General features: G+C 37.0%; 3 protein-coding genes and 1 non-coding gene across 6 annotated transcripts; 3 read left to right on the plus strand and 1 right to left on the minus strand.

Annotated features, from left to right (window-relative positions):
- Positions 1-1805: 1805 nt before the first annotated feature.
- Positions 1806-8116, plus strand: LOC140792317 (adenylate kinase, chloroplastic-like). 2 transcript variants are annotated; one of them, XM_073143237.1, is made up of 7 exons: positions 1806-2117; positions 2385-2477; positions 3095-3223; positions 3309-3443; positions 3993-4139; positions 4886-4960; positions 7788-8116. In XM_073143237.1, exons 1-7 carry the CDS (start codon positions 1905-1907, stop codon positions 7905-7907), a joined length of 912 nt encoding a protein of 303 aa, XP_072999338.1. In that variant the 5' UTR covers positions 1806-1904; the 3' UTR covers positions 7908-8116. The 2 variants fall into 2 exon arrangements, with proteins under 2 accessions (XP_072999338.1, XP_072999339.1); XM_073143238.1 differs by lacking the exon at positions 1806-2117 and adding an exon at positions 2208-2290.
- A 740-nt stretch (positions 8117-8856) lies between these two features.
- On the minus strand, positions 8857-14081 carry LOC140793013 (uncharacterized). 2 transcript variants are annotated; one of them, XM_073144321.1, is made up of 6 exons: positions 13989-14081; positions 13549-13924; positions 12699-12892; positions 11463-11608; positions 11307-11365; positions 8857-9783 (listed from the first exon to the last, which is right to left on the minus strand). In XM_073144321.1, the coding sequence occupies exons 1-6, from the start codon at positions 13994-13996 to the stop codon at positions 9109-9111; spliced, it is 1458 nt and encodes a 485-aa protein (XP_073000422.1). In that variant the 5' UTR covers positions 13997-14081; the 3' UTR covers positions 8857-9108. The 2 variants fall into 2 exon arrangements, with proteins under 2 accessions (XP_073000422.1, XP_073000423.1); XM_073144322.1 differs by having other exon boundaries at positions 12699-12896; positions 13989-14043.
- Positions 14082-15693: 1612 nt separating this feature from the next.
- LOC140792168 (cytochrome P450 71A1-like) lies at positions 15694-17314 on the plus strand. The gene is made up of 2 exons (XM_073143009.1): positions 15694-16602; positions 16706-17314. Exons 1-2 carry the CDS (start codon positions 15694-15696, stop codon positions 17312-17314), a joined length of 1518 nt encoding a protein of 505 aa, XP_072999110.1.
- Positions 17315-21538: 4224 nt separating this feature from the next.
- On the plus strand, positions 21539-21620 carry TRNAS-CGA (transfer RNA serine (anticodon CGA)). Its single transcript has one exon. It is a non-coding gene; the product is annotated as a tRNA-Ser (tRNA).
- Positions 21621-21695: the final 75 nt, after the last annotated feature.

Here is a 21695-nt window from a genome sequence, read left to right on the forward strand (position 1 = left end):
TAAAATTATGCTCATAGGTATCACTCTCTCTCAGTAATATTGCCAGTTGATCTATTTAAAAATTTGTTAGGAAAGGAGGTAATATATATGTGTAGTAACAGATGCAAGTAATGAGAATAGCCATGATCCAACATTGAATGGCCTCTAGAATTTAGGACATTTCAGAAGACTAAGTACAGTTATGAAGTAGCAGCCTAAATCCTATGACCCAAAAGCAGTGATAGCCTTAGTTTTTAACCACCACCTCATGTCCCTTGTAGAACTTTCCTTGATTCTTCTTGCACATTAATAGGAGAAAGGAAAGAAAAGGTGTCATCTCAAGTTGAAAGAAAGGGAAGAACAAAAATAGCTCTATTGAGTGGGTGATAAAGGTGAGATGATATTACTGAAATGAAAAGTTTGGTCATGATCACATATAGGTGGGGATGCATCTAAACCACCATACAACAATCATTGCAGGCAAAGTTTGGATCCTCATCAAGTTTCAGAGATGCTGCCTAAGGTTGATATTTATCACTTATGCCAATTTATTTTCCTTATCTTTCTTTCTTTGTGGCATATAGATAGATAGAGTGGGATTAATCAAACTGAAGCCTGCGAAAATGGATTAAATGAACACGAAGAAAACTATGTTAGAATTACAAAGAAAACCTTGCATGCCTTTCTTGGACCTGTCTAACTGTGCATTTTGATAGGAAAATGAGTGGAGTTATTTGCACTTGGCCTCATCAAGAGAACGGTGGGATTCTACTAAGCAGTTTTCTTTTGCTAGTGCGAAGTCTTTATCAAAGTCACTATATTCCCCTGTTAAGATGTACCATTCATTTCTATCCTTGACCTTTGGTGGTGGTGGTTAAGTTCAGGCTGCTTTCTAGAACAGTAAAAAAGAAATATATATATATATATATATATATATATTTTTTTTTAAAGCCATATATTCTTATTTACATTTGTCAAAATCTAGTGCCAATTCATTCTAAGAATATATTGAGAGCTGAATGTTTCAAGAATAATCCTTATAAACTAAAATGAAAGCTAATATTTGAAAGCCCAATTTAATTAGAAGTATGTCCTAGAAAAGGAGAAGGTTTTTCATAGTTGGTACCATGAACGTTGACCTAGTTAGGTGTAAGACCACTAGGAGTCTTGGAAATTTGGGAGACAAATCGTTGACAACCATAATGGAAGTATTAAAGGTATCAACTGATCATTTCCAACTAATATGAGAAGTTTCTGCAGTGCAGCAAGCAAGCCTCGATGGAGATGGCCAACCTATGTAGTAAGAGTGGCTTTATTCTTTCTCTCTGGTTTTGAATCTATAAAATCTATGCAAGCTTCTATCTACCATTTAGGCATTTGCGTTTTATTCTAAATATTTCCACTTCTAAGTCTTTTTCTACGAGACTTTTATATATCAAATTAAAAAATTTAGTGTATACGAATCAATTTAAATATTTTGATCGTCCACACTAACAACTCTGATTGTATTTAAACATTATGTTCTCTTTATGATTTGAGCCCTATCTTATTGTTTTTATAAGAAAATTGTTATACTATATCAAAATTGAAGTGATAAGATAGGGTTCGAACCAGAAAACCCCATTTTGTAGGGTATTTTGTGCAAACTTTCATTTTATATACAACTGAGTCTGAGTGTGGTCCAAGTTCGGCCCGGCCCATGCGAACCATTACGAGTGGTTCAGATGGTTCCTCTTGATGCGATCATCACAGCTGTATGAAGTACTACGAACGGTTTGATTAATTTGCTTCGCATTCGACGAAATCACGAATCGCGATGCCGGTGTCATCGCCTACCACTTGATTACTTTGCTTCCGTGTCGAGGGGGAGAGAGTGTGCGTGTCAGTGTGTGCGTGTGTGTGTGTGAGAGAGAGAGAGAGAGGCCATGGCTTCTTTGGTCACTCTCTCCTCTTCGACGGCGGTAACGAAGCCAACTCCATTGCCTTCTCGATCGAAGAATAAATCTTCCATTGCTCTCCACTCGCCTTACTCGTTGGAGTGCTCCTTGGCTTCCCCCCGACTTGAAACCAAGCACCATCGAGGTTTCTCCGTCGGATTGAGGTGGAAGGTGCCGTCTTCTCACGGCCGAACAGCCACGGTCGGTGCCCTTCTTTGTAGGATTCTTAGGTTTTGATCTTAAAATTATTTGAAAATGGAATGATCTTCTTAAAAATTAGATTTTTCGATTTGGGTGTCAGTTCATTTACTCGAATGATAAAGTTTTGAAGTTTTATCTAACTTTACCTGGAGCCGGAGAAGTTTGAGTGGAAGGTCTTTCCTTGTTGCTTTTTTCACATTATCTCTCTGTAAGTATCGCTTTTACTCGCACTACTTATGAACTGTTCTTCTATTGTCTGGAATTCAGGTAGCTGTGGCGAAACTAGACCCTCTAAGGATAATGATATCGGGTGCTCCAGCATCTGGAAAGGGAACACAATGTGAGCTCATTAAAGAAAAAGTAGGATGGTGATTCAAGTTTTCAGCTTTTAATTTGTGTCTATGTTAGCTTGGGCTTTGTCTCTGTAGTGAGTAGACAATAATTTGTTTTCCCATGCATATACTTATTTTTGGATACCGGTTTACATGTTATTCTTGTGGTTTATGTGCTTAAATTCTGCAAGAGGATTTTCTTTTATCCATTTCAGAGTACCTTTCATACTATTTACATTCAAAGATGTTATAATTCTTTTCACTTGTTTCAAATCATTTGCTGGCATAATTCAGTTAATGCAACTCAATTCCTATGCTCTTCTGCACCCTTCTCTCTGATATCTGCAGATTTCTCTTATTTGGATTATCTTTTGAGTTTGTTACACCTTTTGAAGGTCATTTATTTAAATGTTTCTGAAGGCAAGCTTAGATGTACTTTCATAGTTTCACCTTTATGCTGGTTTCCTACTTGCTATATAATTCCTATGAATAGCAGAAAGTACTAGTTTTTGTTAGTTGCAGCATTGTTCTGTCTTCTTAGCTGTAGGCTATATTTCTTCCATGACTCATTTACATAATGGACCAACATTCTGTGGTTGGTTTTAAAGAGAAACATATTCAATCAAGTAGTACTCATAAATGCAGTATGGTGTGGTGCATATTTCCGCTGGAGATCTGCTAAGGGCAGAAGTTGCTGCTGGTACTGAGAATGGGAAGCGGGCCAAAGAATATATGGCAAAGGGAATGTTGGTTCCTGATGAAATAGTTGTTATGGTATACTGATAAATTTGTGATTCTGGTTTTCTGTGCCAATTTTCATGACTTCTGTGGGCATGATCCATCTTGCCATTGTCATCAGATGGTGAAGGAACGTCTTCTGCAACGAGATGCTGAAGAAAATGGTTGGCTTCTGGATGGGTATCCTAGAAGCTTATCTCAGGCCATGGCACTGGAAGATCTTGAAATTCGTCCTGATATTTTCATTCTCCTTGATGTGAGCATTTCTTTCTATAGAATTATTGCTTTGCAGAAAGTTATCTCATATTTCATGCATCATGCATCTGGTGTGTTTCTGGTGTGATTTAATGCAAGTTCAGTTTTTCAAGAGGCCACATTTTCTATCATCTATTCACAGTCCATATTATCAATTATCATTACCCTAATCTGTCCAAGGCTATAGGCCTGCAGATTTCCTATTCTCAGTAACACCTAGTCAAACAAATTTGAAAATGCATAAAAAGCTTATGATATTATAGCTAAGCTCATTTTACCTGTTTAGGCTATTCTACGGAGGATACTGCCTGAAGTCTTCAAATAGCCTAATGAAGAGGGAGAACAAGGCTTGATCCATGGATTTATTTTTTAGCTTACTAATTTTGCATTCCATCACTCTAAATGTTAGATTGTAAACTACATTCTTACTGGGAAAACCCCATTTTCAATAACCTACATATATTAAATTTATACTGTTTCAACATGAATTCCAGGTTTTCATTGTCAATCGATAAGTTGTCCTATTTTATCACTTATTTTTTTGTCATAGGTTCCTGATGAAATCCTTATTGAGAGAGTGGTAGGTAGACGACGTGATCCTGTGACTGGAAGAATATACCATTTAGAGTATTCTCCACCTGAGAATGAAGAAATTGCTGCAAGGCTTACACAACGCTTTGATGATACAGAAGAAAAGGTACTTTGATTGGCCAGATTATTTTCAAAAGTCTACTATAATATTTTTTTGCACTCCAGGGAGATATAGACTTATAGAGCTTGCTCTATCCCTCTTATATGGACTTAGAACTTGCTCTATTCTTCTTATGTAGACTTATGGAGCTTGCTCTGTGCTTCTTATGACATGCATATAACCCATAAAAAAATTATAGCAGACTGGAAGTAACTCTTTCGCTTTCTCTTCTGATATTTCTTTAGAAGGTAGTCAAGGAATAGAGAGGTTATGACAAGACCTACAGCGATTAGAATGAAGAGGACAAATTGGTGGAGGAAGCATTGTAGACATCCATTGGCGTCGACAAATGTAACTTTGATCAAAGGAAGAATATAATGTCCTATGTATGGTGAAAATTGATGAAATTGACTAGAAAGGATGAGGAAGAGGTGGTTAGTCAATATAAAATGGAGACAAACTTTTTTTTGGAATATATGAATATAATTGAAGTAATGGTTAATATAGATTCTCTTGTCATGAAACTAATGTAGCATGCGCTTTTGTAAATTTCTGGAATAATGTGGTTCTCAAATTGCATATGCTAATAGAAGGATGCTAATTTGACATCTTAATGGTGATTATGAAAAGAGACCATAATCCTTAGTCTTTTTTCCTTTGCTCTTATGTACAATAGGTAAAAGATGAACAAATTGTTTTACTAATTATGTGTCTAGAGAGCATGACATTTATTTGTTTTATCTACTGTATAGGCAAGGTTACGGTTGCAGACTCATTATCAAAATGTTGAATCTGTTCTTTCAGAATATGAAGAGATCACATTCAAGGTATAGTAATATTGCTCATTCTCCCTCTCTGCCTCTCTCTCTCAATCCATTTATTATGTGGCTATTCTGAAGGCAGTTTTTATATGGATGCTCATATGTAACAATGGAGTTCTTATGGCCAGTGCAACACAATTTGACATGGCTCACTGGCTCTTTTCTACAGGAATGAGGAAGGATGTATATTATGTTTATTTATCTCTCATTTCCGAATTCTAAACAACTAAATATTTACATATGGATATGAAGCAAATAGTTAAAACAATTTAAAATGCTGCTCCCCTTTTTGAGAGGCAATATCATTGGAGGATCTTGACAAAAAAATCTTGTTGTTCCTTATTTCCTTCCTATACCGGGCATGTTTCCTTTCTTTTTAAAAGCACAAGTCATTGCTATCTTTACTTAGAAAATATTATCACCAAGACTTGCTTCCCTTACTCCAAATTTCGTTCCCTTGTAATTTATGTGCTCTTCCGTTGGTGTACTAGAAGACGTTACTCTTTACTAAAACATAAGATCTATACTTTGTAACCATCAGGAAACATATCCCAAACCCATTGGAGGTGAATTGTAGATAATTGAGCTAGCACCGGAGTGCTTGTGGCTAACGTGTAGGATCTAACCATTTTTGTGAGTGTTATCATTAGCAAAGAAAAAGGGTTAAATGAGTCTTTGGTATATGTCACGACCCAAAATAGGAATCATGACCGGTCATGTCTCTCGATGGGTTTAAGATACATGAAGCCTTAACTAATTATTCGTAATATAATAAAACTCAAGTTTACTTAATAACTCTAACTCAAAAATCTTCACAAACATAAAATACTCAAATTATACATCATGTCTTCCAAATATCACTAAATCATTATTTAGCTTTTTAATTCGAAACTAAAAACTACTAATATGACTAAAGATGTAAAAGCCCAAAATACTAAGTAGAGGTAAAGTTCCAATGCCCGCGATCATTCGTCACGCTGATTAGCGTCTGAAATATTAAAAGTTTTAGCTAGTGAATCCACTCAAAAGCTAGAGAAATAGTATTTTATCCAATAGAAAATTTTAATCAAATCTCAATAAATAATAACAATAGCCAGTCTGCTCATAATATGGATAATAAGCACAAGTAATGATAGTACGATTAATAAGTTAATAATATGCAATTTTATTCTGCAAGTTTTCTTAATATTAATATTGTCAACTCAGTTTGGGACTGTGCCTTAGATTTACACCAACTAAAAATTATCTCGAGATGGCTCTTGAGTCTTACCTTCATAACTGATCTAGTTATGGTCACTATGTGATAAACGCAACATGCCTTTTCCACTAATAGAGAGATTAGAGTCATCTCAGGAAGATTTCTGATATAGCTTGAAACTATTTTCTAACTGGATCAGAGTCACTTAAACAGATTATGTACTGATTAGGAATAGGTATATTCTTTGGACTGTTCTTTAATTGTGTCAGAGTCACATAAAAGGATCAAGTACTAATTAGAAATAGGTATGTCCCCTGGATTGTTCTCTAACAGCATCTGAATCACTTAAACAGATCTATCACTGATCAAGAATTGGTTTGTCCTCTAGACTTCAAGGTAGATTTGAGTCACCATAGGGAGATGCACGAATAATATATAGCTTGTGTTTGTTCTCAAAGTCCTACCAATCCATAGCCAATATTTTACTATTTGCACAAAGAATAGTAATGCACGAAGATCAATATTTTATGAACTAAAGTATTGTAAGAAGTAGATTATGACACGAAATACAACATAGCATAAAAAGATAATAATGCACGGAGTATAATACTGCACGAATAATAATACGAAGAAATCATAGTATAAAATGCAAGACAATAATTATATGAGTAAATTCACTCACCTAAGGTCCATGTGGAATAACTCAACTTAATAACCAAGTAAAACTTTTCGCATACGATTTGTTTGATATTATTCGCTTACTCCGACGACTCTTCAATGACCGACTCCGACAATGGTAGCTCCAACGAGATTAATTCGATTTAATCTAAATCCTAAAATATAAAGGATAAAACTAAATCCGTTATTATCTAAATGATTATCTCTAATTTTTTATTTATTTATTTTTGAAATTTTGGGTTGTTACAGTATAATAGAATAAAACTATCATTCTTTATCAACTTAAGCTTTAGAATAGTTAGTGAGTTAACATGGTATCATAACAGATGTCCTGAGTTCGAATCATGTAAGGTTTATTTGCTGTTTTAAATATAAACATGTCCATTTAAGTTAAGCTCATCTTTTGGGCCTTACAAAAATATCTTAAACTTAGAAGTGAGGAAGAGTGTTGGCGTATAACAAAATAAAGCTACCATTCTCTATTAGCTTAAATCCAATAATTGGTGAGTTAACAATGAGTATTTATCATTTTCATGATACATAGCTTCTAAAAGCTTTGGATTTCTCTAGTAACTGACTTAACTTCTATTTCCATTTCATCTCTCTTAGTTGGGCCTATAGTTACAGCTATTTGTTGTTTTCCCTTGCGGTTATAAAGTCCACCTTCTTAGTTATATACCTGTCTGAAAAAATTAAATATTTGTGTTCATGAGGTGAAAAGGAATAACTTCTTGTATTTGCTGTTTTCTGAAGTGACTACTGAATGGCTTTATCACTTGTATGTGTAGATTTTCTTCTCTTGGTAAGTCATGTCACTCGTCACTAGTACTTGAAACTCTGTTGCCTCTCATAAAAAAATATGTACTACTGAGTTACCTTGAGTTACGGAGTATTTGCTTTATACTGGATGATATACATCCTCTTAAAATTCTGAACATCCTTCACTATCCGATTCAGGTCAACGGCAATGCCCCCAAGGAAGAGGTATTTGCAAAGATTGACAAGACCTTGGCTTCAATCCTTGAGAAGAAATCAGAGAAGGATTCAGCACCAGCTCCTGCTGGTTTGGCTCATTAGATTTGCTAGCTATTGTATTTAACTCATCTGATCATGCCTCAGATGTCCCTTTCACATTATTCTTGATTCAATATACAGAAGCTGCTATAGTGTAGCAGTATAAATCTCATATATTCCTATATTACAAGTTTTGACTACAAGATTTTTGAAATACTTCAAAAACCTTCCTTTTACTTTGCCAATGGATATGCATCTCTTGTGTCTGATCATATATGAGAGCAGATGTCAGTATGCCACCATATATTATAGTATAACATGATTCATATTTTGTAGCTATCTAATATCTTGTGTTACTGCACAGTCGAGGATCTGAACTTATGTATCGATGTACATATTTACTCAGAATAAAGTGGTCCATCTTATGGCCTATAGCACTTGAGGACCTTTGCTTTAAAAATGCTAAATGTGGAATCAGGAATTGCTCAAGCTAGTTCAAGACTTAAGTTCTTTTATTTGCCCTACTTATGTGAATTTCAGCATTGTTAGACTCAAATTGAGTACTTAATTGTACAAATTTATTATGCATTCATGTTGTTTAAACTATTTATGGCCCCTATTATCTCAATCTTGCAGGTTGAATTCCTCTTATACTATTACACTGCCGATTGGCCAAGAATTTTCCAGCATCCGTCTTCCGGCATTGCATTTCATTTTCCCCACCTTGTGAAGATGATTCATTTCTGAAATTAAGCTCATCTTTCAAGTCCCAATTGACTTTACTTGACTCTCTCCTTAACACCATGCCGACTCCAACAATCTCATTGTCACAGCTTTCCTAGACGTTAAAATTGGCATCTTACAAAAGATACGTTAAGAATTAAGGCGCATAAAGATCATATTTAGCACCATGGTCAACATATAAGCGAAGGCAATGAAATGTCTTGCCAAGCTGATGATTGACATCCATACAACTTGCAGAACTTTCAAGAACTAATCACAAAATCCAGAATGGAAGAGTAACGTGGACAGTATCCATTCCTTTTTTCTATCCGTTACAGGAACCTCACCAGAAAAACAAATATATGTTATGTTAACAAACGTAGGCTTATATATTTTCTGGAAGAAATTCGAATGACAAGAATTCTCCTTTGACACCAGAATGGAGATGCCAACTTGCAGATGGAAGTTTTACATGCAGCAGCAGTAAAAAGTATCAGAAGAGTAATAATAGCAACTCCTAATCTCATTTTCTTCAATACTTCTACTTCAGCTTTCTTTTCTTCAATCTAGATCTTCGGGAGGCATGTGCCCTTAATCTCTGCAGAATCCTTCTCTCACTCATCCGCAACACCAACGAATGATATTGTTTTCTATCATTAATATAACTGCATTCTTGCAACCTCCTTACATCATCATCTAACGAGCTTGAGTCATATAGACTCTCCCTCAGGTCTGCAAGCGATAATAGTGCACCACAAACATTCTCTGTTAGCAATAACTTCTTCAAATAACTTGAACCCTCATGCCCATTGCTGATCTTTAAAGGTTTGTGGCAGTTGCCTCTGGTGATCTTGAGCATGTTAACAACACTTGTGCAGTCATCTGTAATTTCCAATGTCTCTATCATATATCTCAGCTTGTCAAATGCATCCTCTGGCAAAAAGATGATGTAGAGAAGTACTAGAAGCTCCAGCTGTGGTTCTCCATTGTATGAAATCTCAAAGTATTCAGAGTTCTGGCTGGTGCAGCCTGTATAACTTAACTTCCTCCATGATGAGAGCCTTGCTCTAGCGTATCTGTCAGAAAATGTGGATGAGCACCATCTAACTATTAGGGTTAGATCAATGTTGATGATGTCGAATGGATTGTCAGATTCTGTGAACCCATATCTGTGGAGCAAAGCAGCATTTCCCATAGAGCCATAGGTGTTAAAGACCTTGAAAGAGAAAATACAAGGAAAATACACTAGTAAGATGACAAATGGCATTGTGTGATGCTTTCATTCAAAAAACATGAATCTTTTTCTTGAGCTTGACCAATTAATTTACTTGATTGACTGCATTGAAAAATTTACAAGACACTGAGTAACTGATGTTCCTGGACTTAAAGTCTCGAACTGCCAACACTGGCATCAGGCAGCTACTCCAATTTTGCAGAGAGCAGGCAAAAGATGGAGAGCACAATGAAATAATAGGTGGTAAGCACCTAAACCAATCAGATAAGTACAAATATTTTCACCATGATTTGCCGAATCGGCTGAACCCGATTCGGATCTACTGATCCGAACTCTATCTTTCTCTTTTTCTCTCTTCCTCTCTTTCTTCTCTCTCTCTCTCTCTTGCTTTTTTTTTCTCTTTTTCTCTCCTTATTATATAGCCACTGTTTTTTTACGGAGAGATCTAACTTCAGCGAGCGAACTCCAACAAACTCCTGTGTTTAATTTTTTAATTTATTTTCCTATCAGTTTTTTATTTCTTCCACTCTCTCTTCTCTTTTCTTCTTCATAGCACCATAGACTTTCTTTCTTTTGTTTGTTTTTCTTCCACTTGCTCTCTTTCTAATCTCTTCTTTTCAATTTTTACTACACCATATTTTTCTCCTTTTATCTTCTTATTTTTTTAATAATTTTTTTTATGAATTTTTAAAAGTTGTCCTATATTTTTAAATAATATATAAATTTTACATAATTAAAAAGTTCAATCTAATTCCGGCGACCGATATGGCCAATATGACCGATCTAGCCGATATGTATCATTTTTTCGGAATGCCAATTTCGATCCCAATTTTTTGAACCTTGATTTTCATTGTCCAATTTAAATGATGCCCTCTTCAGCCAAATATTCCGATGATACTCTATTTCATGCAAGGCAAGTAAAAAGAATTGTTTGCATGTAAATATGAAATTAATTAGGTATCATTTTGGTAATACCAAATCTTGCAGTTTTCAGACTGCATAAGGAATATTTACATTGTAAACTAAGCTTCTATAACCTATCTGATTTTTCTCAGTGATGGTTCTCTAGAGAAAGAACATTTTAGGGAATATTTCTAAAACAGGTAGCTTTCTGCAGGTAGCGAAAATAGATGTGTACTGCAGAATGTCATAGATGATGGGTGGTGAATTACATGCACATCCATTAAATATATGCTAACTTGTACTAGCTGTTGGTTCACCTCCATGCAGAAGATTACCCCATTCACTCGGCAAAGGATAATGCAAACAACAACAGCAAGGCAAAAATATATAGACCATGAGATGAACTGAGCTTCTCAGAAATCATCTAAGCATGCCTCATTAGGAAGATATTAGAGAATAAATGAAAAAAATCCCACCAGTCATCTAACAATTATAATACTAGCTTCAGGACATGAGTAGAAATTCAGTACCAGGCAGTTAACCAAAGTTCTTTAATTACTTCATATATACAATATTCAAATTGGCAGCAACTGAACACTAACCTCAGACCCTGCATTGGCATCTCTTACAATGATCATTTCTAAAGCTGTATTGCTGTCTCCTGTATCTCAAGAAGAAAAGGACAGTATTTAGTGAATTTATTTCAAACCATCACTGTTAAAGCCCACTATTGGGATAGGGATTGTTCAGATGATAACCTGAAGAGTTAGCAGTGAAACTTATAGATGATTGTTCATCACTAGATGCATCATTTTTGTCCTCATCACCTTCATCATCTGAGGTAGAAGGTGATGATGTCACAGAGGTAAAGTGTACATTTTCAGCACCTGTTTTGTGATTAAAGCTGTAGCATATTATAAAGAAAAAGGAGAAAGATATCAAAGTATATACGATAAATATCAGAAGGCGGGGAGGGGGAGCATATCTAATCATAACGAGATAATAGGATATAGTATACAAAACAAACTTTGCAAATGTCAACAGTGAATAACAATATAACACTGTTTAATAACTAAGTAAAACCCAGAGTACTCCATCAAATTATCGGATGAAGTAACTAAAGAACAAAACATATTTCAATGCAGACTATTCATATGTCATAAGCTTTCAATAAAATACAACTGATATGAAGAACTGATGTGAATGCGATCAGATACATAGAATATTCTACCAGGTCTGTAGAATTACATGGGTCAGCATGTATTAAGCAAGTGCCTTATCACCATTGACATAAGAAAGCATCCTCATACTCCCTCATGCCAACCAATATTGATCATGTGCTAACCTTGTGCCAAACTGATAGATAATATTTGGCATGGAACCATGCCTATGGCCAACTAGTACTCCCCATTTCACCAATAAAACAATCCTTGATCAGACAACTAGAAAAATACCAAAAACTCAGTATAACAATTGAATAACAAGCTCAGAGATACATAAAACTGCAATTAAATATGACATAGCACTTAGAATAAAAGCTTTTGTGAAGATCGATAGTAGATTTCACAATAAGAAAAATCTAAGAAATATTTAATTATGTTATTATTAGCTTACCAGCTACTTTAAATCTTAAATTGTTAGAGAATAGTGATTTTTATTTTTTATATTCAGTACTCTCCTACACTCCTAGACTTTGAAACATTTAAGAGACCCAAGAAATGAACTTGAATTAAATTGGTAAAGATTTTATAATTTTGCATAGCAAATGAGCCTAGCAAAATTTAAACTCAGAATCTATGCTCTGATATCATGATAATTCACTAACTACTCTAAAAATTTAAGATGTTAGAAAACAGTGATTTTTATAAACAATTAACAATAACATCAATATAAAACAAAAATCATTCTCATGGAGACTCTCATTGTGTCATGCATACACATTTGACAGCTGTGTTAAGTAATCCATAATAATCATCAAACAAAAAATTACTTACAGATCAGCTAAAGGCACCATTCCAGAGCCGTGAAAACTGTCTATCTCAAAGGATCTTGATGAAATAAGTGTCTTGGCGGAGAAGTATTGTTCAACACCAAAACTACTTGAGTCAAGCTTCCAAGGCCCATGAATAAGAGGCTCAATGGAGTCTCTCCAATCCTCATATATAAACGACCTGTCTTCCTTTACCGCCTGCCTAAATATTTAGCATCATGAAGCAGAAAAACTAGGATCAGAATCACAACGACTCCAATGTACCCTCCCAAGAGAACAAAAGATAATCGATACATGTTTTTTTTTTAATCAAACCAGTACATTCATTATTAGACAACATGAGCTGCTTTAAGATTTAGAAGGTAAACTGAGGATCAGAAAACAAAAGGTTCACATATAAGCTCACGAAGAGCAGTTGATCTCTACACTATAAGATAGTGTGATCTGGATCTCAGAAAAGAAGTTCTAGGTGATAAAGTATATGGTTATTTCGAAACTAGAAGTATAATCAAGAACAAACCTTCCAACCACATATGGTAATCATGCATACTCTATGGATCGGTTTTAATAGAACAAATCCCTATTCTGCAATGGATTCGTAAAATCTTTCTCATCCACTTGTTAAAATTATGTCTTTCTGATTACAACTTACTCTCCATCCAATACGAATCAGTTTAAACCTCATGAATCTGATCTAAAAACAGATTGCCGCAAAGGCACAATCACTAATCATTCCTTCAAATCCACTAGTATAGTAAGATAGAAACTTTCCGTCAAAAATGGCATTTCCGTTCAACCCCACCTCATAAAAACCCAAACTTGCTCACAGTCAACATGTCTAACGAAGAGTTCACCTTTTCGAGCTCCGTTCCACCGAGAAGCGCATCGACCTCCTCTGCGCTCCACACGAGCGGCACGCACTCCCTCTCCGGCAGCAGCTGGAGGTACGCATCCCACGGCGAGCGTGGCCCAAGGCTTCGCTCGAACATGACGGCGACGGCGAGGCCGAGGAAGCCAGAGAGACCGGCCTCCTCGATCATGGCACGCGCGCCGGAGGTCCTGATGGTGAGGCAGGCGTTCTTGGGTATGGTGGCGACGAGATCTCCTTCTCTTAGATCGCAGAGAGCTCGCACGCAGATGCCATTGGTGGCGGCGGTCTCGACGAGCTCCAACGCGTCGCTGCACTCGATGCCGTGGGATCTCATCCATCGCTTGAAGGCTCGCAAGCGCCTGCCATTGGAAGGGGTTAGAATAGACGATAAAAGAGAGAGTTGAGAGAAATGTGAGAGAGTACCGAGTCATTTGCCGGTGGGGAAGAGACGGCGGCGAGAATGGTGGAAAATTTCGGTAGGGTAGAATATCGGGGTGGGGAGAGGATTCAAAGCCGTTCACATTGGGTCTAATAGTAATTAATGAAAATAAGATGGTCATTGGCTCATGAATCATTTTGGGCCGGGCTGGAAAATAGAAAGCTCATTGCCAGCCCGCCATAGTTCAGAGAATTTTAAGAAGAAGATAGGAGAATAAGAGAGGAGCAACCAAAGGAAAGGAAAGAAAGGGTACTGAGATTTGGTGTGGGCTGATCTCATCTTAGTATTTGAGGCACACCATTGGATATATATTGACTACATATATATAACTATTTTGATCACATCCTACTACTCTTTATATATATATATATATATATATAAGATGCAATTGAAGCTATTGAATGTATACAATCTATTTATTGGCATGCGTCGAACAACTAACACTCAAGGTCGACACTAAATTTGTGCCAAAGGTCAAGCTAATACTTAGGTTTGGGTCGGCATAACCCCATCTTTGTCAAGCTGTGCTGGGCGAGCCAGATGATCGATAGCATGAATAGGTGAAGAAGTCCTATTCCATCAATCTAGGTCTCATTCGAGTTAATATCACATCGGATCTTAATTAGGTAAAACTCCGATGTGTACTATGTGCTTATATATAGTAACCCATTAAGCAAAGTACATAACCGCATGCAACAAAACTAAGCATAACCAACACCCACACATTAATTTTGATTAATTATATGCTAATTATAGACTAAACATATAGAGAAAATTTTCTTTCTAATACATAAGTTAGACATATGAATCAATTCTTCTAAATAGCAATAGATCATAAATAATGCCGTTTGCTTAAATTATCTAAACCATTCTGAAAAAAGTAAGACAGCTGCACATAGTCGTGCAATTTGTTGGTCATAACATTCAATGGATAAGAATATGTAGCTCTAGATGTGAAAGAAGAGCAACCTCCTCCTAATCTAATAAATATCTTTCACCATGACACCACCATCTTGTGAGGACCTCCATATATTTGTGTATACTTGCATATATTATTATTGGGGTGCTGATTGGGCAGCTCATATGATAGGAGTAGGGTTAGTAATTTTTTTATACCCTAAGAAAAATCTTCTTCCTCCTAATAAGAGTGTATCTTTGGTTTTTTAACTTTCGGACTGCTGGTGTCATCAATACTCTTAATTTGACATAAAATGTGATCCTTAAACTAGAATTAGAAGTGACATTTATTAACGTCAGATTGTCACTTTGTCAATGATTATGAAATTTATTACTGATAATAAATTTGGTGAAATTTTAAATCATGATCAAGAAGGGTCATTGTTGCCTTATTCTACGACAGATGAATTAACTCCGACCCGACTCAGTTCTTGTATCTAGATTGAATGAGATACTGGTGCAAAAATATATATTACTGGTTGACATGCTTACTTTCTTCTAGTTTTGATATTTTGATCAAAGAAGAAGATTTATTTGTCGTCTATACAAATTATGTTGGTATTAACCTAATCCCTGAGTGTATTAAATAGTTTATAAAACATAAAGTGAGATTTTACAAATATTAAAGGTTGTAGATATAAACTGTAAAAAAAAAGCAGGGTGTTAACCTTTAAATGCAAAGTCCACTATATATATTAAGAAAGATATAGAAGACGATAGCAATTTCAAGAGATGCCTCTTTCCTCACTTCAATTCTTACGTCTCTCTGAGATGAGCTACCTCTCTCTATTTTTCATCTCACTGACCTTCCTACTCCTACTCCGCCGTATCAAGAACAAACCAAGGCTTCACCTCCCTCCCGGGCCCCCAGGCCTCCCGATCATCGGCAACCTCCACCAGCTCGGCGCCCTCCCGCACCGCTCCCTCCACCGTCTCGCCACCACCTACGGCCCTTACATGCACATCCGCCTCGGCCACATCCCCACCCTCGTTATCTCCTCCCCCGCCGGCGCCCACGAGATCCTCAAAACCCACGACCTCAAATTCTGTACGCGCCCCCAGCTCACCACGTGGCAGTGCCTCTCCTACGGCGGCCTCGACCTCTGTTTCGCCCCTTACTCCGACTACTGGATCCAGATGCGAAAGATGAGCTCCGTCGAGCTCTTCAACGCCAAGAGAGTGCAACTCCTCCAGCCCATAAGAGAGCAAGAGGTCCACAGCCTGGTTGAATCCATAGCCAAAGCGTCGGCGCTCGGCGAGGCCGTGAACTTGGACGAGATGATCCTCTCCCTGCTAAGCAACGTGGCGTGTAGGATTACGTTCGGGAAGAGGTTTGCGAGAGACGGGGAGTGCGGGAGGAGCAAGTTCCACGACATGATCAAAGAGACGATCCGGTTGATGGGAGGGTTCGTGGCGGGGGACTTCTTCCCTTCCATGCACCGGATCCTTAACGTGGTCACGGGAGTGCAGCGGAGGTTAGATAGGAATTCTGGGGAGATGGATCGGTTCTTGGAGAAGATCATCACAGAGAGGGAGAGGTGTGGATATGAGGATGACTTCGCTAGTGTTTTGCTCAGGGTGCAGAAGGATCCCAACTTCCCGGTGGCTCTAACTAGGGATCACATTAAAGCTATGCTCATGGTAAGTACGTTTAGATCTGGAATTTAGTATGTATATAAATTTTAGAAAGGGCTGCATGCAAAACATGCAAACCCCTAATGATATTATGTTTGGTAATCAATAGATCACGTTCATTGCTGGATCGGATACGGCAGCTGTGAACATAGTGTGGGCAATGACTGAGCTCATGAGGAATCCCATCGCTCTCAAGACGGCACAAGAGGAAGTCCGAAGAGTGGGTCAAGGAAAAGAGAAGGTCGAAGAGAGCGACCTCCCCCTCCTCCACTACAATAAAATGGTAGTCAAAGAAAGCCTAAGACTGCACCCCTCCGGCCCACTGATCCTCCCTCGCGAGTGCCGCGAGGATTGTCGGATCGACGGCTACGACATCCCGGCCAAGACGCGGGTCTACATTAACGCGTTCGCGATCGGGAGAGACCCGAAGACGTGGGAGGAGCCGGAGGAGTTCAGGCCTGAGAGGTTCGAGCACAGCCCCATCGAGTTCAAAGGGAAGAACTTTGAGCTCGTCCCGTTCGGGGGCGGCCGGAGGATCTGCCCTGGGATGGCGATGGGCGCGGCCATAGTCGAGCTCGCGCTGGCGAACCTCCTCTTCAAGTTCGACTGGACGTTGCCGAACGGGATGAGCTCAAACGAGATTGATATGGGCGAGTCCTTCGGAGTCGTTGTTGGCAGGAAGGTGCCGCTTCTCTTGACGGCGACACTGCCCAACTAAGAGTCGCAAAGAAAGAAGGTCCGCTCTACGTGTGTGTTTGGTTCATTTGGAGATTATACGTACTACCGTAGCCCAAGTGGCCGTACTGTTTGTCTTAATGATAGTAAAATAAATCTCTCTCCCAACTATTATATTATATCTCTTTGATTTTTTTTTAGTAGTAAACTAAATACTTTTTTTAAATTATTATTATTTTACAATAATTGGCGTATGACAATAAAAATGTCAGAATATATATATATATATATATATATATATATATATATATATATATATATATATATATATATATATATATATATTTACCAGCGGCTATTAGATACCATTTCTTCATGTCACTAATATTCTGCTTCGTAGTAGTGCATTCAGATGATATGCAAGTACATCAATTAGTTCTTATGTATCATGATTTAAAGTACATCAATTGTCATCGAGTCACCCTAAATTTCCACCCAGTTGAACCAAAATACTAGATCATAGTAGTCGGGTTTTACCCAATCATGATAGAGGTTAGACCGAACTCGAAAGGTCTAAACAAGTTAGTTCTATGTAATCAATAGCTCATTTATAACTCGCCTAACTTATTTAATTAATAGTTCTATTTGTGTTGGCTTAGGTGAATGGCCGCTAAAACCAGCCTAAGCTCAACATGATCCAATCCGATTGCTATTCCTAATAGAGGTCATACATTTAAATTCTTTGTGAACGTTAGATTGACATTTATTAAATCAAATGATATGGATTTAATATGACATATTTCTTAGAGAATTAATCCGATTGTCCAATTTATATAACAAAATAATTGTTAGCCTCTTTATCTAGCTAATAATTAGGCTATAGGAACATAATTCATTATAGAAAAGAAAACTCCCTTCTCCCGATATCTATATTCATTTGATAGAAGCAAAATTATTGGAACATAACTAAAATAGTAGAAATCATTTCAGTCCAAGAAGATGGTGAGTAAAATATATTTAACTCTTTGAATTATTGAGTGCCGTGTGATGTTACTTTTACTTGCCTGACCTTTTAAAATGACTTAGCTATGAAAAGAAAGGATCAAGCTGATCAGCAGTCGATCAAAGTAAAGTTTCACCGATTTGCATAGTGCTTTCGCCTGATTGCCATTGCTGCTAGAAACGAATTGCTGAGAGAGGGATAGCGATATTTGACAGTTTGCGTATGAGCATTGTCATATCTGAAATAGGAGTTCTTAATTATTCTAATACAATTCTTCAGGCGCCTTACTATTTACTACAATTCTTGCAGCATCAGCAGAAAAGAAGAAGAAAAAGAAGGGGATCTCCCTGGGGCCCTTAAAAAAGAGAGAGAAAAAAAGAGTAAAACTTTGGCTTATAAGTCTAGAAAAATTAGTAGACTAAGCAGTTATCCATTTTGCTAGCTATAATTTCGAACCCACCAGGAATTCTTTGTTGTACGTGAGACAAACAAGTGAAGTGAAATTAGAGGAGTACTCTAGAAGAAGCCTTTGTGGAAAATTGTCGGGCAGTAGGGCTGTACTTACGCAAGACTCAATAAGCAGACCAAGCCTCAAAGAAGAAGATTGACTCTGAGAAAGTTTATCTGCATTCCAAATAGGTACAATGTTCCCTAAGATAATTTATATACAATTGATACCAAAAAAATTGTTAATTGAGTTAACAAATTTTATTGAACAAAAATCACTATTTTTGTAAGCGATTTTTCTTAACATGCTAACATTACGTGTATATTTATTACCCTGACTCAAAGTGGCAAATGAAGCTCATGTTTTTTTATTTTATTTTATTTTTTTATTTTATTTTATGAAAACCATGCAAACTATAAATTTATTAAGTTTCAAGAAAATAGTAACAACCTGATATAGAAAAAAAGAGGAGAATGTAGATAGGACAAGCAAGCCTCACAATTGGCTAAATGCAGACAAAATGATTGTGAACATGATATTAAATAAATAACAAAGTTATAAGTACTCAAAAATGAAGAAGAAAGAAGCTAGGGCAATAATATTGAAAACAAGCCTCTCTCTTGATTATTCAAGGCAACACGACTGATAAGTCTAGCGATAAGAGACAAACGAAAGAAGGAGAAAGAGAGTCTATGTCACATAACTCTATTATGATCATAAGTGCCCCAACACCACAACCTGCACACCAGATCAACCTGAAGGAAATAAGCAACAAAAACAAACAAAAATTCGAACATGAATACAAGAAAAACAAGGCAGACCCCTCTAATTGATCCAACCAATTAACAAAACACTATAGTTGGCACGTCACGTAAGCAAAGACAAGGAATCGAGAACATGGCACGACAAAGATGAATGGAGGCTGAAGAGCGGCACAAAGCGGCGGCAAATGAAGCAACACATGGTGGCTGAACACTTGCACATGATGGAAGGATCCTTTAGGGCAAGAAGTCGACCGCATGAGCGAGTGAACATCACAAGCTAAGCACAACACCATGAGCTGAGCACAATAATCAGAAAAGGAGGATAGTGATGAAAAAAGAAGGGGGAGGTGGGGGTCTGGGATGGCAAAAGCAAAGTCGACAACAAATAGGGGGGTAGAGTCGATGATGACATTGCCGAGAGAAGGAAGCCCCACTACTAAGATCATGGAAAGCGAGTGATAGGGGAAAAATTGAGCTTTCGTTTACATCAATAATAAGATCAATTCTAGAATAGTTCCTCTTTGTTATTCATAAAATGAGGGCTTTGTTGCTATTCTAATGTTTATTTATATTTTGAAATAAGGGTATATTAATTATTTTTTATTTGATATAAAGTAAAGGAAAAGATAGAAACCATGGGTTTTTTTTTATATGAAATTACTATAAATATTTTTTGATTTGATATAAGGTAGGTTGATGGGTAGATATCAAGAATAAATTAGTAATTGTATTAGTGTGTAATATTAGATGTAATATTGATGAATAGTATTTATATTTTAGAATAAATTATTACAATGTTTAGCTATTATTCTATATATAAGGATTTATATTCTAGAAAAAAATATTATTCCTAAAGTGAACTAAGCTAAAGGAAGGAAAGAGATTATGAGCTTAAAAGTAGGGGTGGCAAATCTCGACTCGACCCGATAATTTGACACGATAACCTACCTCTTAATCGGGTTTGGGTTTAACTTAATCAGGTTTCAGATCATAAACAGGTCAATCCGCCTAACCCGATTAATAATCGGGTTGTGTTCGGGTTTATATAGCTGATATGTTTTGACTCATTTAACCCGTTTAAATATACGGGTCGGTTCGGGTTAAGTCAACCCGGTGCTATATACTCTAAACTAAATAACCCTAACTCTCACTCTCACACTCTCACTCCCTCAACTCATCTTCTATTCATTTTCTCCCTCACGCCGCCGATTCCTCCCCTCCCGTGTCCCAACTTTGAGCCCCAATAGTCGCCACTTGCCTGAGTGACTTTGTTCTCATTTGCCTGAGTGACTTTGTTCCCGGATTACACATTTGCCTGAGTGACTTTGTTCTCATTCTAATAAGTTTTTACTGTTTAGGGTGAGAGGTATTCATCTTATCGTTTATTGCGAGCTGTGAAAATTCAGTTTGGTTCAATAAATGAGGTATCAAATCCTTTCCCCTAATTCAGTCGTTTAATTTTGTTGGTTATCATGGTTGACAGAGGTAAAGTATGAACTTATGTAGTTCCTAACCTATATAATTGTATATCATCTAATGCTCTGTATCTTTTGTCGATCATTTCAGTGGGAGAACTTTTCCTTAATATTGGTTATGACATCACTTAAAAACTTTGATAAAATGATCCAAAGAGAATAGGTTTTGATCTTTTTCCATCAAAAAGCAAAAGAGCTTTTTACCACAAAAGTTACCTCGACATCTAAGTGAAAGCTTCAAATGAATTGAAATATTTTTAAGTAACGCCAATCCTCTAGAAGATGGTAGCAAATTTTGAAGAAAGCAAAATCAGATAATATTAAATAGGTTAAACGAGTCGTGTTAATCCGATTCGTTTATTAAACAGGTTAAGCGGGTCGTGTCGTATTACCGTTTAATAATTGGATCGTGTTTGGGTCAGATTGAGCCCGAACTTATTGCCACCCCTACTCAAAAGCAGCACTAGAGAGAGCAAGAAAAAAATAAAGGAGGGGGAGGAGGAAGGAAAGGAGGAGGGAAATCAGTCCCGCGCTTGGAGAGGGTAGAAATTTGGGCAAGACCTAACTATTTTCACAAGTCGATATGTCCGAGTGGTTAAGGAGACAGACTCGAAATCTGTTGGGCTTTGCCTGCGCAGGTTCGAATCCTGCTGTCGACGTTAGCAATTGATTTAATTTAATGCTCAAAAATCTGTTCGAAAATTTTACTCCCCCATTCTTTCTTTGATGCTTTT

The sequence above is a fragment of the Typha latifolia genome, chromosome 7 (genome assembly GCF_019914945.1).
Source record: "Typha latifolia isolate L0001 chromosome 7, TyphaL0001v2, whole genome shotgun sequence".
NCBI classification, from domain to species: Eukaryota; Viridiplantae; Streptophyta; class Magnoliopsida; order Poales; family Typhaceae; genus Typha; species Typha latifolia.

Coding starts and splice junctions, on each gene's coding strand:
- LOC140792317 (XM_073143237.1), top strand. CDS start 1,905: ATGGCTTCTTTGGTCACTCTCTCCTCTTCGACGGCGGTAACGAAGCCA. Junction 4,140..4,885: donor TTGATGATACAGAAGAAAAG/GTACTTTGATTG, acceptor TCTACTGTATAG/GCAAGGTTACGGTTGCAGAC. Junction 4,961..7,787: donor ATGAAGAGATCACATTCAAG/GTATAGTAATAT, acceptor TATCCGATTCAG/GTCAACGGCAATGCCCCCAA.
- LOC140793013 (XM_073144321.1), bottom strand. Junction 12,893..13,548: donor GTGGAACGGAGCTCGAAAAG/GTGAACTCTTCG, acceptor ATATTTAGGCAG/GCGGTAAAGGAAGACAGGTC. Junction 11,366..11,462: donor TTTCACTGCTAACTCTTCAG/GTTATCATCTGA, acceptor CTTGAGATACAG/GAGACAGCAATACAGCTTTA.
- LOC140792168 (XM_073143009.1), top strand. CDS start 15,694: ATGCCTCTTTCCTCACTTCAATTCTTACGTCTCTCTGAGATGAGCTAC. Junction 16,603..16,705: donor ACATTAAAGCTATGCTCATG/GTAAGTACGTTT, acceptor GGTAATCAATAG/ATCACGTTCATTGCTGGATC.